General features: G+C 40.4%; 1 protein-coding gene across 4 annotated transcripts in view; it reads right to left on the bottom strand.

The window, feature by feature from the left end:
* Nucleotides 1–15,652, bottom strand: part of CNTN5 (contactin 5) — an 863,350-nt gene that overhangs the window by 382,432 nt on the left and 465,266 nt on the right. For 3 of the 4 annotated variants that reach the window (XM_056114781.1, XM_056114779.1, XM_056114780.1), the window contains one exon: nucleotides 128–349. The exons of the other annotated variant lie outside the window; for it this stretch is intronic. In XM_056114781.1, coding sequence (XP_055970756.1) covers nucleotides 128–349 — 222 coding nt within the window. The remainder of the gene's footprint in view (nucleotides 1–127; nucleotides 350–15,652) is intronic. 4 annotated transcript variants of the gene reach the window in all.

Here is a 15,652-nt window from a genome sequence, read left to right as displayed (position 1 = left end):
AATGATCCCACTTTGAGTTCAACTCTCTCCCCCTACTTGAAATAGTCTTGACCTTAATCATGATCTTCTGGAATAGTTTTTCTTGCCTTTTTAACTTCAACAGATAGAATTTTCCTTTGACACTCACCATCTTGTTTGAAGGCATCTGTGGAATGATAAAGATTGATGGGGGAATAATCATGTTGAGCTGTCCCTCGCCAGCTAGGTGAAGAAACACTCAGTGTTCCTAATGATGGATTACTGTATCTTGGCCGGGTCTTTGTACCAAAGAGCGATGAAGATGAACTCTTCTTAATTCTTAGCAAAGCAGCATATGAAGTAGGGAGATTAGGAAGAGCTCCAGAATATTCTGTGGGAGAAAAAAATAATAAATAGTGGCTTCTGTGAAAAGTGGCTTATTTTTCCCTGTGAAACTCCTCCACAGATCCCCCATCTTCCAGTAGGTAGGTGTTACACCCACCAACTGCCCCCAGGTGCTGTGTTATTCCATCAATGGCCAAGACCCAGACACTATAAAACCTAGCTCCTTGAAGAGAACAGCACAGTCTCCTGCCCCCGCGCCTGGCTGTCCCCACTGGGGTCCATTGGAGGGGGGCAGGTTGAGTTTCCCTCCCCACCCTGAGCAGAGCCCCAGCAGCTGAAGACCTCAGGAACCAGCCACAGCCATGCTTAAGACCACTCTCCACATGCTCGAACAAGCCTCACGCATGAAGGATCCAGCAGAGGAACCCAAGCATGCGGGACCCGGGGCTGAGATCTCCAAGCCTGTTCGGATCCAGACTGGGCTTTCTTCACCCAGATACCCCATCTCCCAGTAGGTAGGTGTTACACCTACCAACTGCCCCCAGGCACCGTGTTATCCCATCAATGGCCAAGACCCAGACACTATAAAACCCAGCTCCTGGAAGAGAACAGCGCAGTGTCTCCTGCCCCCACGCCTGGCTGTCCTCACCCGTGCCCCTTGGAGGGGGGCAGGTTGAGTTTCTCTCCCCTCCTCGAGCAGAGCCCTGGTAGCTGAAGACCTCCAGAACCAGCCACAGCCAGGCTTAAGACCACTCTCCACATGCTTGGACGAGCCTCACACATGAAGGAACCTTGGGACTGAGATCTCCAAGGCTGCTCGGATCAGAACTGGGCCTCCTCCACCCAGATTCCCCATCTTCCAGTAGGTAGGCGTTACACCCACAAACTGCCCCGGGTGCTGTGTTGCCCCATCAATGGCCAAGACCCAGACACTATAAAACCTAGCTGCTGGAAGCACATGGCCACATTTGTTGCCACATGACCTCTAATTATCTAGTTCTTACTCTTGGAGAACCTGGTACCAAGAGTATCCTGCCCGCATGGCAGAGTCTGGCAAACTCCCCGTGGCGTATTCAATATGCCAAAATCCAGTAACAATGATGGGTCTCATTTCCCTGACCCTGAAAGAGCCTTGAATGTGGCACTTTCTAAAATCTCAGCGCTAGGACAAAGGAGACATTATTGGTGCCTGCTCGAGGAAATTGATGAACAACAAGATGATAGTGATACAGTGATAAAGTGAAACTCATATTTTCTAAAGATATTGTTTACATCCTCTTTGGAGTTGCAACTGAATACAAACTGAGTGAGAATGGGAAAAGAAAATTTTATGTTTGTATTTTAAAGTATTTTCTGTAATTCTACTGGCTAAAATATTGGCCATTACACAAGAAAATAAGTATAAAGGAAGAAAGAAAAGGGAATGAAAGGAAAGGAAAGGCAAGGTAGAAGGATAAAGGAACGGCAAAGGGGAGGGTGAAAGGAAGATATCTAAAATTCCAAGCCTTTATTTTTCTAGTTAGGGATATTTGAATTTAATTTTTAAAAGTTTGCCTGAATGTAAAATATTTACTTAATTTATGAGCATTAGATAACTTCTTTATTACTGAAAAAGGGAAATTATTTTCAATCACATCTATAAATATGCATTGGAATTTTATTGCCTAAAATTTAATACATAGAAAATGTATTGAGCATCGCATATGTTTTGAAATGCTCTAATGTATGCTTCATGTTCTTGATAATGTGTCAAATTCACTATGGAACATAACAAAATCTGGATAAAATTTATTTAGTAGGTTTTGTTGCATAATCTATGTAAGTTGTTACTATAAGGTGAAAGTGCTATTATGAAATTACTCTTACGATTATAAAGAAATATCTCACCCATGTATTTCTTTAATTCATGATGTTTTTTACTTAAAATATGAACACTACCTGAAATAGATTTATTAGCACTCCTTTATATCCACAGGGGAACATGAGTTTATTTTCTATATAAATTTTTTTAAATATCATTAAGTATGATCAATTATAAGACTAACCAAGAATTAAACTTTTCCCCTATATATATATCAATTAAAATTGATGACCTGAAAATAAATCCAAAAATCAGGAAATTTGATATTTGAACTTAATGTTTGATAACTTAATTTTACATTTAAATAATTTGTTTTCTTAGTGTACTTTCTTGAAATTAAGCTTATTCACAATTATAAAACTACCTCAGAAATATTTTGGAATGAAAAAAGCATTTCTGTGATACAAAAATAACACTTAGCTGTTAGATTCAGATTATATTTAACATTCTGTTCTTCAAATTGTAGATATGATTCCTTGAAACTCAAAAACTATATGAAACTCAAAAACTATATATAGATATTTTTCAGATGTTCTCCATTTTTAAAATGTGCATGATATGTGTAGAACAAGTCCTTCAGGAGTTTTTAGAGATTTGTAACTTTAGTCTTTGCAGTTCAACTACAAGTCTGGTGAAGCTGGATCAATTTTAACTGAAAATATCTAATCTCTCCTGGGCAAACTATATGAGAACAGATTATGGGCAGACATAAAGTCTCCTTTTAAAACTGGATTTTAATGCAAGTGTTGGCACCTAGAGGTATAAAGCGATGAAAAAAGAATGAGTTTTCCTTTCACATAGTTTGTAGCTATAGTCACAGAACCTATTTCTCAGTATATCTGGATATTTTGTTTTTGGCCATCCAAAGCGGTTGGAAAGTATTACAGCAGGTGGGGCACTTGCCTGTCTGAGTCTGACTTGGGTTTGATCCCTGCCACCCCATATGTTCCCCCTAAGTCCTCCATGGCACCAAAAAACAAAACGGGGTGGGCAGGGGAAGGAAGGAACTATCCCATGGTGATGTGAACTATTAATATTGAGAGTGAGAATGTGATTTATTGTTCTTATAACTATATCATGATAACCAGTGAAAAAATGAAATGGGTCATCATGAGATTTGAAAGAGCCAAGAATATCATCATGGTTATAAATCTTGTGTATATACAAAATGCATACAGTCGAGGTCAGAGATGGGCTTATGCCGCTTTTCAGAAGCAGAGAAGAGCAAATGCTAATTTGACCGTGTGCACCACAGGAGGCTTCATCTGTTATGGAATAGATGCATCTGCTGTGGCGGAAGCTTCCTTTTCAACAATTAAAGTAACCCCAAAGCTGTTACTAGAAATCTGACAATTTATTCATTCAAATCTTCAACAAACACATAATGAGAAGCTCCGAGGGGATACACAGTAGGACTCCAAAGGTTAGAGGAAGACGCTGCACAGTCTTTTGGGGGGCTTATGATCAAGTGGTGAAGAAGGCCGTGTGCACGTTTAACCAAGTGTACCCCCAAATGTCAACTGAGGGGCATAAAGTTTCCCCCTGCTTTGGGTGTGTGGGCGGGTGGGGGGGGTCCTCACACTGGCTGCAAGCCTCAGGAAAGGCTTTCCAGGTGAGATTCTACCTCAGCTGAGTCTGAGCTACTTGTGATCAAGTGAGCAAAGCTCTAGTTAAGAAAGGAGAAATAAATTCCAGAGATGGGGAAGGAATGTATGAAACCTGGAAAAGGGCAATGTGGAAGCTTGGTAGGTAGAAATGGGCAGGAGCTCAGAGTGTGAGGGAGAGAGACTGGCTAAGGGATGCCATGCTTGGGATGTCAGGCCAAAGAGCATGACCCTGAAAATGAACATGGGATTTTGAAGGCTCCTGTTGTGACGGCAGGGAGAACAGGGGCAAGGGGAGAACTCTACTCAAGGATGCAGCTGTCGGGGAGGATGTGATGGTCTGAATGAGAATCGATCAGTAGGAGTACTGATGAGGGCTTCTGCAGCCGTCAGGAAAGGCTGTTGAGGGGAGCTTCTGACCTCCGGCTGTGCAGGCAGAGCCTGGGGGCCGCCAGGGCTTTCACACTGATTATAAGATTATTTAAACATGAGGGAAAGGCATGCTCCTGAGAGAGATTATTACACGATAATCAAATAGATGTTTATTAAAACCATGACAACTAATGAGTTTGTCAAGATAATCTGGAAAATGAGAGGGTTGGAAGCAGAGGGAATGGCAGAGAGGAGATAGAAGCAGCAAGGCTGGGGAGAGGCAGGGAGCACTAGGAAGTCAGTGGGGGTTCCGGGGATCTGAATATGGGCCAGAGACAGCAGGAGGACAGGAATTTCCAAGCTTGGCCCCCTTTGCTCTTCTCTGCATTGCAGAGAGGCTCAGGGTGACCTGGGTTCCTGGGGTCCAGCCTGAGGCATCAATGCCTAGTGCAATGGGTCTGTCCAGAGTTCCTAGGCACCATGCCCTCCATCTGTCCAGCTCCTCTCTTGGACCTTTTCAGTGCCCCAGCTCCTTAATTCTGCTTCTAGGGAGCCCCTTCCCTGGATAATAGGATCACAAGCAGAAATACCTAGGGAAGGATGTTTCAAGCACAGAATTCTGTGCAGCCCCAAATTGCCTGACTGAGTGGGGGTTCCCCTGAGGATGAAAGATCATTCCATCCTCTTTAATCCCCCACTTACATGCCCCATCTCTTCTTGTTATTCCACCTCTTCTCTTTTTGATCTCAGTCATTTTAAGAATGAGATATTATTCCTCCTGATTTTGGGATGGTCAACTGATTTTATTTATTTATTGGCTTTTATGCCACACCCAGAGGTGGTCAGGGTTCACTCCTGGTTCTGTGATCAGGGTTCAGTCCTGCAAGGCTCTGTGACCATATGTGGTGTTGAGGATTGAAGCCAGGTTACCAGCTGCAAGCAAGCGTCCTGCTCCCCACTGTCCTATCTCTTCATTTAAGTCTACTATTTCCATTCTGGACCCTGCCTTTTCCTGTTTCATCCTTAGAAACTGTGTTCCCTTTCTCTACTCACTCCCTTTGACCACACTGCCACTTACTTTTGCCTATTGTTTTTACGGCCTAATCTCCCAGCCCCGTTTAAACTCAAGTACCAAAACACTCTATCCCTAAAGGTGTCTGGGGACACAGAACCACAGTGAGAGGTTCATGAGCTCATCAGCAACTGGGCCATTTGCACCTTTGTAGCCACACTGCTTGCATATGCCTCATCCATTTATCTGACCCTATGACCCTATGTCTCCTGGTCTTCCTGATGATGGTTGTACAAACAGCTTGAGGGAAGAGAAGCCATCACAGGGACACCCAGAAGACTCCAGCAGCCTGTGTGCATGCCCACCATTTCTATCTTGCTCCCATGAAATGCCATGGAGGAAATGTCTGTGCCTCCATCCACTAAAGGCCAGTTCCCTTCTATTCAACTCCCATCTGTGTCCATCTTTCCCATCTCCATCTCTCCGTCTCTATCCCTCCAATCTCCATCCTTTCCATCCTTTCTCATCTATCCCTTCTCTATGCCTCCCATCTACATCCCTCTGTCTCCATTCCTCCATCTCCATTCCTCCTATATGCATCCCCCTGTTTCCATCCCTTCCATCCATTCTCATCCATCCAATATCCATCCTCCTGTCTCTATCCCTCACATCTCTATTCCTCCTCTCTTCATTCCTCCATTTCCATCCCTTCTATACTCCCCATTTCCATCCTCATCCCCTGATCTTCATCCCTTTCATCTTCATCCTTCCCATCTCCATTCCATCTTGCCTGCTTTAGGACATATTTCTAGGGAATTTCCTCTATCTTTTCTTCAACACCAATTTTTCCTTCTGTTTTGATTATTCCTACAACCATACAAACATTCTCTATCTCCATTAAAAGCTACTGACTTTATCACTAGCTTTCCTTCACAGCAAGACTAGTTCTAAAGGTCCCTAGAGAAGTTTTGTGTTCAGCATGTGCCCTCCATGCCCCGAGCACTTTCCAGTGGTTCAAGCTGTCTTGCTGCTCTCACTGCAGAGGCCCCTCTCCAAGGTGAGGTTGGTCAGAGCATCAGTTTTCACCACACTGACTCACTGGTAGTATTAGACACAGTTGATCAGTGTTTTCCCTTTAAATAATTCTTCATGTGATTCCAGAATCTTATGTTTTTATTCTTATTTCACTGACTACTTGCTATTTACTTTGCCAATTAGGTTGCCTCCAGTTTCTAAATGTTGGTATTCTCTAGAAAAATAGAACTTCATTCAAACAATCTTTCAAATATAAAATAATCCCTTACAAATGAATTCCAGTTCAGTTTCAGTAACTTGGCTGTCACTCAAACCTCTACCAAGACAAACATTCCCTATGTTCATTCAAACTCTTCCCAATAAGCAATTCTTTTCTTCACTCAACTTCCTTTTGTGATTCTGCTTTGGGTCCTAACAATTACTTAACCTCTGTGGGTGAAAAGCATTTTCTTAGATAGACTGTTGAGTAAATCTTATTTAGCATTCATAATCTTTTGTTATAATTTTAAGAATTATCATTTCAACAGATGATAGGGTCGGTCTAACTTCTGGATCCATGATTTCAAAGAGCGGCAGTGAAAAGTAAATGCTAGATGACATTCTTCATATTCTTTGATGACTTCTTTATATAACTCCCTGGGCTGGAGCGATAGCACAGCGGGTAGAACATTTACCTTGCAAATGGCCTTCTGGGCCGACCCAGGTTCGATCTTCGCTCCTCTTGGAGAGCCCGGCAAGCTCCTGAGAGTATCCACATGGCAAAGCCTGGCAAGCTATCCGTGACATATTTGATATGCCAAACACAGTAACAAAGGGACACAATGGAGACATTACTGGCTCACTTGAGCAAATCCATGAACAACGGGAGGACAGTGACAGTGACAGTGATAAATCCCTGCTTTTGTTTTGCATGTTTTGCTTTGTTTTTGGGTGGGCCACACCCATGGTGTTCCAGGGAAGGGCTGCTCTTGGCATGGTGCCAGAGTAGAAGTAGGATGCAAACCATGTTCACCTGCCCTTTACCATATCCCTGGTCCCCCGTATATTTCTTTCACCATATCAAAGCACCATTTTAAACTTGTCTCGTCCCTTCTCTATTCAGCATTCTTTATAACTCTTTTTGACCATTTACAACGTGTCAAACCTAGTGATAAATATTTTGAGTAAATTCCAAATTGTCTCTGCTGTCATGGAATCGACAATTTGGGATCAGCAGTGGGGGATACTAATAGATCAAGCAACTGAGGAATACTAGTCAAATAAAATTATTTTCAAAATATATACGGCTGAGAACCATGGCACACATAATGAAGCAAAAGAAAAACAAAAACACAGCCATAAGAGAAAACTTATCAACATGGGCTTCTTTTCCTTTACTGCAAACATGAGTCAGTTCCTGGAAATGGAAACACTGGTCTCTGGTGCATCATTGTCCTCCTACACTGCTGCAGCTTCTTTTATTGACTGAGAAATCTGTAGGAAGGCAGCCCCGTCAGCAAGCTTGCCTGCAATTCAGGCGCCAGTGTCACATGCCTGGTTTCAGATACGGATGTCACCTTCTAGCCGCTGTGTGGCTTGGGCTAAGATGTGGGCAGTTGTGTCTCACTTCCTTTGCTTTCAGAACAAGGACAACCTCTCACTGGAGCTGACATATGACATGTGACAACCACCTTCAGAGTTGTTGGGCAGATCAAACTCTAGGGCACATAGGCCACCTACTTAGAAGTTTGCTTGACTCACAGTGAAGACTCAATACATGATAAAATATTAAATATAATTTTTTATTATCTTCACTCAAAATATTGCCAATACACGCAATTACACAGTGGACATATTTGAATGCTGGGCTTAAGCCTTCTATACCTGATAGTGTTGCAAAATGAAAACACCAGTTTTACTCTGAGTAAATAAAACTGTGATAAATGGAATATTTATTTCTCAGATGTGTGTTCATACACACATTATATATTCTTTTGGGGTTAAGGCTGGGGCTTGTCCATGCCAGAGATGCCTAGGTGCTATCCCTGGCTTTCTGTGCTGCATAGTGAGCCCTGGCAGTGCTTTGGACAAGCACCATTTTCCCTATCCCATCTCTCCAGCACTCCGATAAAGAAATTCTTAAGAAAAGCATTGTCCGAGCACGTAAGTTTCAAGCACACAGAGCTGGGTTTAGTTTCACTGGAGATGGCTCTGGCCCCTTGAGTACCATTTAGGGACTCCTCACCCCCAAAATTGATCACGTAAGGAAACAGGATGTACAGAAAACCGATGCCTATGCACTCTCATGTTCCTATCGGCTAAAGTAAGACCAACCCATCTTTTCTCCATATTTATGTCCAGGGTTTGGAGGAAAAGTGACTCAGAATTTTTTTCCCAGGGTTTGGGGGGAAAAGTGACTTCGAATTTTTTTCACATAAATTGTCTCAGTAGCTTACATTTTAATGAATATCTATACTAAAGATGTCAGAAGAATCTAGTTATATGCTAATCATTTTTCTTCTATTTTCTCACTTCTCACAGACTAGGCCTTAGGGAACATGCATTACAGTATTTCTAAAATGGTCTAGAGATTTTGTGATAAAACTCAATTAACCTGGTGCTCTCAAACCATGAAATTCCAGCTGGAGGTTGGGTAGGAGTAAATATTAATGCCTTCATTAAAGATTTCCTAATCAAATGACCCGGGGACCACTGAACTTACTTTATTTAATAAAATTTAGTCTATTGAGTCAAAATGACATTGTCACCACTTGCAGTTTTGGAACTAATAGCATTGCTTTTTCGTTACCTAAAGGCCACTGATTATGCAACATTAGCATTGAATATAAACAATATCCATGAAATAATATATCAGTCTGTAGAATTAAACTCTCTTAAGTAATATTTATGATTAAGACTAACATGTCAATAGTATAAAGAATCCATTTAAAAATATTTAATCCCTAATCAAAGAGGCAGTGAGTGCCTTGGCAGAATGCATGCTGTGGGAAGCTGGTGGGTCTCTGGGCATCTCATGTTCCCTGATTACTGCTGGGAATGACTCATTATTCCAGAGCCTGGAGTTTCCTGAGCACTGCTGGGAGGAGACGTGAAATAAGGAAAATTTAAACCCTATCACTTTTTAAAATTTCATGAATTTTATGTCAACTGAACCTCGAAGTTCAAACTCTACCCTTAAGTGTGAGAAACATGTTTTTATATGGAACCTTATAGCCCTTAAAATATTGATGATAGAAGTAAATTCTTACTTTGGATTATGTAAATGAATCATTTTTGTCAATTCCTCATAAATTGATATTCATTTTTATAGCCAAACAAGAGTAAAGAACACCCCCAAATTAATGACGTGACAGTTTATTGTATGAAAATTATATTTTTTCATATATTTCTGCTTTTACTTTAAGTGTTTTTGTAGAGACACAAAATAAATAATATTTAACAGCATATAATAAGTGATACTTACTCCTGGCTTTGTGCTTAGTGTTCATTCCTGGAAATGCTTGGAGGAAAATATGCGGTGATAGGGATAGATTATAAAATGAGGCTCCCAGAAAAATCCCACCGGACTCCGCGCCAGGCTGTGGGGTGGGTGAGAGACCTCCCCACCCCCAAGGGACCCAGCCTTGGCAGCCAACCTCCACTACTCAACTAACTGCCACGCTCCAGCCCACTTTCCGGATGCTCAGGCCAAGCCTCACGCATGAATGAAGTCCCTCGGAACCCAGATAATGCAGAACTTCGTGACCTTGGAACTGGACTCAACTGGACCCAGAACAGAGATCCTCTGCCTTCTCCCCCAGTTTCTGGTGACACAGGGATCACACCCATAAACCACACACTGCCAGCACCAGATAATCTCCTCATCAGTCACCTTCCAGAACTCAGAATACTCTTCCCAAATGGAAGTATAAAATGAGGCTCCCAGAACCATGCCACCGGACTCTGCACCAGGCTGTGGGGTGGATGAGAGCCCTCCCCACCCCAAGGGTCTTAGCCCGGCAGCCAACCTCCACTGCCCAACCACCGCCACGCTCCAGGCCACTTTCTGGACAACATGGCTGCAAAGCAGCCGGGCGTCACATTATAAGACATATCCTACCCATTTGTTGTCTACTGTCTGAACCCCATCAGATATGATGTAGTAATTGTGGAAAATGGGTAGGAAGTGTCATATATATATGCCTCTATATATATGTGTCATATATATATATATATGCCTCTCAGAGAGCCTGGCAAGCTACCGAGAGTATTCCACCCACACGGGCAGAGCATGGCAAGCTCCCCGTGGTGTATTCAATATGCCAAATACAGTAATGACAACAGGGCTCACTTTCCTGATCATTAAAGAGCCCCCAATTATTGGGAAAAGACTAGTAAGAAGAGGTTGCTAAAATCTCAGGGCTAGGAGGAATAGAGACGTTACTGGCACCCGCTCAAGTAATTTGACGATCAATGGGATGACAGTGATAGTGATACAGTGACTTTTACTTTGATTTTAAGTGTTTATGTAGAGGTACAAAATAAATAATATTTAACAGCATATAATAAGTCATACACCAAAGAAATTAGTGTTCAATCACTGAACTCATAAAACAGGGGAGTGAGAAACACTACATACTGATGACAGAAAAAGCAGAAGTCACACAATATCCAAGTGTGCAGTATGATTCAATATGGCATCACAATCAGCATGGGGAAATCTGATATCTGACCTTTTTCAGAATAATTGTAAGGCTGTGCTCTCTTTGATGAGAATTAATGTTAACTGCGACTTTAGTCTGCTACTGTTCTATGAAACTTGCACGATGGAGGAAACAACTCAGCGATGCAGTCGTTTGAAGTCTATTTACAAACGGTTAATAATTTATAAATAACGTACATCATTTCCATTTGATTGCCTGCATCTGTGGAAGAGGAGAGTTGAAAGAGCTCCAGAAAGAAGCACCTTCTTCAAGAAATGTATATGTGCGAACTTGACAGGAAGTCTTTTATTTGTTTTCTTCTGGGGCCCCTTCTGGCAGGGCTCAGGGCTTACTCCTGACTCTTACTCAGGCATTACTGATATCAGTGCTCTGGGGATCACACATGGTGCTGGGGGTCCGGGGGTCTAACACCTCGGTCAATGTGTGCAAGGCAGGAAACTTTCCCTGTATGATCTCTCTGGCACAATGAAACCTATTACAGCACTATTTCCTAGACTTTTCTGTAATGACTGAAACACACACACACACACACACACACACACACACACACACACACACACACACACAGGACCAAAGAAACATAGATCCAAAGTGTTGTTCTCACCCCTTCTCAGGCATTGGGATCACATCCGAGCTTTAAAGATTTAAGATCTGGAGAACTTTCTTTTCCTTTCTGAATAGCTAGAGACCATGAACATCACTATACCTTTACTTAGGTAGTACATATGATTTTATTACAGAAAAATATATTTCTTAATAGGCTTGCTTTTTGTATTTTTCTTTTACTGTTGATTCAAAGTTTTATTAATCTATAGAATTTAGATGTGATGACTTTAGCAAAGCACGCATAATTGCATTAAATTGATATCTCTTTATATTGTTTTCAAATCACCGAGGAAATTAGAAGGGCAGGAGCTAGTTGAGAAATATAACCAAATTAATTTAGTAATTAAATAATTCCCCCTTGTTTTGGATAATTAGAGGTTCCAGTGATGTTTTAACTCTGTAAAGATTATATTAGCTTTTAACTTTCTAATCTCTATGTGCTAAAATCATATCAGACAATACTTAATAATGAATCAAATAATGTTGACAATATTTTTCGATAAACTTTTTTTAGCTGCAGATAAACATGATTCAACATAAAGACTATTGTCCTTAAACTTAAAAAATATTAGAAAAATTTTTCAAAAGATGTATATTTCATTGTGTTAAGTGTTTCTTCTGATATTGGTAGGTATCTTAGAATCTATAAAATGTGGATGCACTCAATGATGAAGTTTGGAATGGAATTCAAGATGGCCAATTATTAATAAAATTATAGAGCCCTAGGGCTGGAGTGATAGCACAGTGGTACGGTGTTTACCTTGCAAGTGGCTGACCTGGCTGACCCAGGTTCGATTCCTCTGCCCCTCTTGGAGAGCCCGGCAAGCTACTGAGAGTATCTCGCCTGCACGGCAAAAGCCTGGCAAGGTACACGTGAAGTATTCGATATGCCAAACACAGTAATAAGAAATCTCACAATGGAGACATTACTGGGCCAACTCGAGCAAATGGATGAACAATGGGAAGACAGTGCTACAGTGCTATAGAGCCCTAAGAATCATGTTGCAGTATTTTGGCTACATAAAATCAAAACCAGGACTGAAATTCATCCCATATACATAATAAAAAATACTATGTCTCATGCATTCAAATGTAACTGTGAAAATACAAAAAGCAACAAAGCATACAATCTTTGCCTTGAAAAAGGATCTTGTTACTAAGAGAGAGATAATGTAAACTTCAGGGAAAAGACTTTCTAACCACGAGCTGCGAATAAAATTCAATCTGATACTGATAGTCCACTCAGATAAAAATTACAGTGACAATTTTAGAGAAAAGGTTTTCTCCTGGGTCAGTACTTTTTGAATAAAGGATTGTATAAAATGATGTTTATATTTTCCTAGACACCATCCTAGAGGATGGTGTGCAATGCCGCCCTTGCTCATTAAAAAGAAAGGATTTTACTGGGCCTACAGGATATTCATTCTGCAGCTGGCAGTGTCTGGGGAAGAAGTCAGCATCAGTGTGAAAGTGGGGTGGTGGGCCCCAAGCTGCTGCACCTCCCCATCCCCACTCCTCACCCCCTGCCTAGCTCCCAGGATTCTTCTTTTTGCTACTGCTCTGAGCAAATCAATGACTCCTAATTCTAAATCACCACCAAAAAAGCCCCTCCCCCCCCGTTCATTTCTCCCTGTGGGTTCTCACTGTGATGCCAAGGTCACAGACACACATGCACACACATACACTTGGAAGGTGTGTGAAACAGGTGCATCACAGGGTTATTTTCTTGTCCTGATTTGTGTGGCGCAACATGGAAGAAGGAACTGATGCCAAAGATGGCTAGTACTGGAGATGGAATTTGAGTTGATGTTTAGTCATAGCCTACCTTTGGAAAACAAACATCTTGGAAGCATATTGATGACTTTTATTTTACTGCTGGGTAAGTACCCTAGTCACCGTACTATTGTCCCTGCCCTTAGAACAAAGAATTTTTAAATACAAAGTTCAAAAATATTTTTTGAACATATGACCGATGATAATTTTTTTCCTATTCTTATGTCAGAGACACAATTGACAGAGGCTAAGAGAATTAATTCATCTTGTGAGGGAGAGCACTGGTGAATATCTCATCCAAATTAATAAAGAATGAAACTCAGCCAAATCCACAGGATAAAAAATGCTATTAAAACTGCACTAAGGAGAGCCTTTGAAAGCCGGTGCATCTTTGGGTTTCTATAGGATAGAAAACTGCTTTGTAAAAAAGTCTAAATAACTGTCCTTAGTGGCAGCTTACATTCTGTCAAAATACTTCTTTTTTCAAATTTTAGTAAAGAGTGTCACTAAGCCCAACTAATGCCTTAGCACTTTACATATTTTATTGTGACTGCACATTTTAATTTCATGACAATGCAAAAAGAATCCGAGTTTTGGTGACATTTTTCTTATTTCATTTATGAGACGGCTGTTGGTCAAGCGGTTAAGGCTCAATGACATTTATCAGCTACACAATTAAAATGTAGACACTTTTATAATAATTGCAAATGTGACCTTCATATGTGTATTTTTGCTAGCAAGCATGTTTAGCCAAATGTCACAAAGTACCCTAATCCATTCTTTCCCATAATGTTTAATTATATTATATTGAAAGTGTTCATTCTTCAGTTGCCATGGTTTACGAAATCACACTGTTTGCCGTGAGAATGGGGAACTAGAGTTCCAATACCCTAATTGCAAGGCTGTGACTACAATCTGCCAAAACAGCTAGCTGAGAAGTGAAAATTCATTCAATTAACAAGTTGGTTTGCTTTCATGATGCCAGCAATAGCTATGAGTTCTTTTTCGGAGTACAAATACAGAATTCTAGACAGGGACTTGATTGCTTTGGCTTCCTGTCAAGCTAGCCCAGATCTTTCCCCTGACCTTCAAACCTCTAATTGCCTTGGTAAAAATCTCCTTGTGGTTGTCTCCATAGAAAGTTTCACGTTTAGTTCAATTCCCTTATTTTCCATCTTCTCTTTCCTCCATAACTTTAAATCAACCTTTCTAGTAAACTCTTTCTTTCAAATTCTTCCAGTCCTTCTAACCAATACTTCAGAATTCTACCAAAGTAATATTTAGAACATCAGGCCATGATGCATATCCCCAATACTGAAATCATTCCTCTAAACATTTAAGTATCTGAGAGGCAAGACTCTTCTTACCTATTTTTCCAAACTAATGTCTTCTCTGCTTTGATTTCCTTTTCTTAAATTTCAATCAGTTAATAACAAATTATCTTTATTTTATCCAATAAACCAGCTCATGCTTTCTTTAACCCTTAACCTTGTTTCCTTAATGTTGTTATATGTTAATAGGCAGTGAACATTTTATGAAAATATAATTTGGGAAATGGTCTGTCTTTATATAATCAGTGTTATTTGTAGACCTAAGATTCGTATCAGTAATTTATATATATGTATGTGTTGGTTGTTTGTAGGGTTTTAACTATTCATAATACATCATCCTAGTTTCTAAAATATAATTCCAATTCAATGTTGGAATAAAAATTTTATTATGTAAATTAATTTTATTTTATATATTTGAAAATAATTTAATTCTGCTCTCACTCATATTTGAAGTATAGAGAAGCAAATCAAGAAATTAGACAAAATCAATGAGTAGCTCTGAACACAGAGCAAAGGGCATGTGGTGTATTTGCATATTGCTGGCAGGTGAGATATGAGAGTATATTATTATTATTTTTTTTGCTTTTTTTTGGGTCACACCCAGCAACGCTCAGGGGTTACTCCTGACTCTGCACTCAGGAATTACTCCTGGCAGTGCTTGGGGGACCATATGGGATGCTGGGAATCGAACCTGGGTCAGATGCGTGCAAGGCAAACGCCCTACCCGCTGTGCTATTACTTCAGCCCCCAAGAATATATTATTTTCAAGAGGCATAAAATTGTACCCTTATATGGGCTTAACAACCAACATTATCTCAATAATAAAATCAAAAACAATATTTAAGTCATTAAAACATTTAATATTGTAAGATTTCACTTGTATTAAGTGAACATTATGGGACTGATCTAAGACACTTTATTCTCTTGAAAAATTGGCATAGTTAAAGGATTATAAAGATAAAATTGATTTATCATAATATCAAAATATATACTAAGAGTTTTTAAATACCTTAAAATCTAAATGTCTGCATAATGGTAATGGTTGCACCCAT

Source organism: Sorex fumeus, unplaced genomic scaffold (genome assembly GCF_029834395.1).
Source record: "Sorex fumeus unplaced genomic scaffold, SorFum_2.1 ptg000028l, whole genome shotgun sequence".
Lineage (NCBI taxonomy): Eukaryota > Metazoa > Chordata > Mammalia > Eulipotyphla > Soricidae > Sorex > Sorex fumeus.
This window is presented reverse-complemented; position numbering and strand designations above follow the sequence as displayed.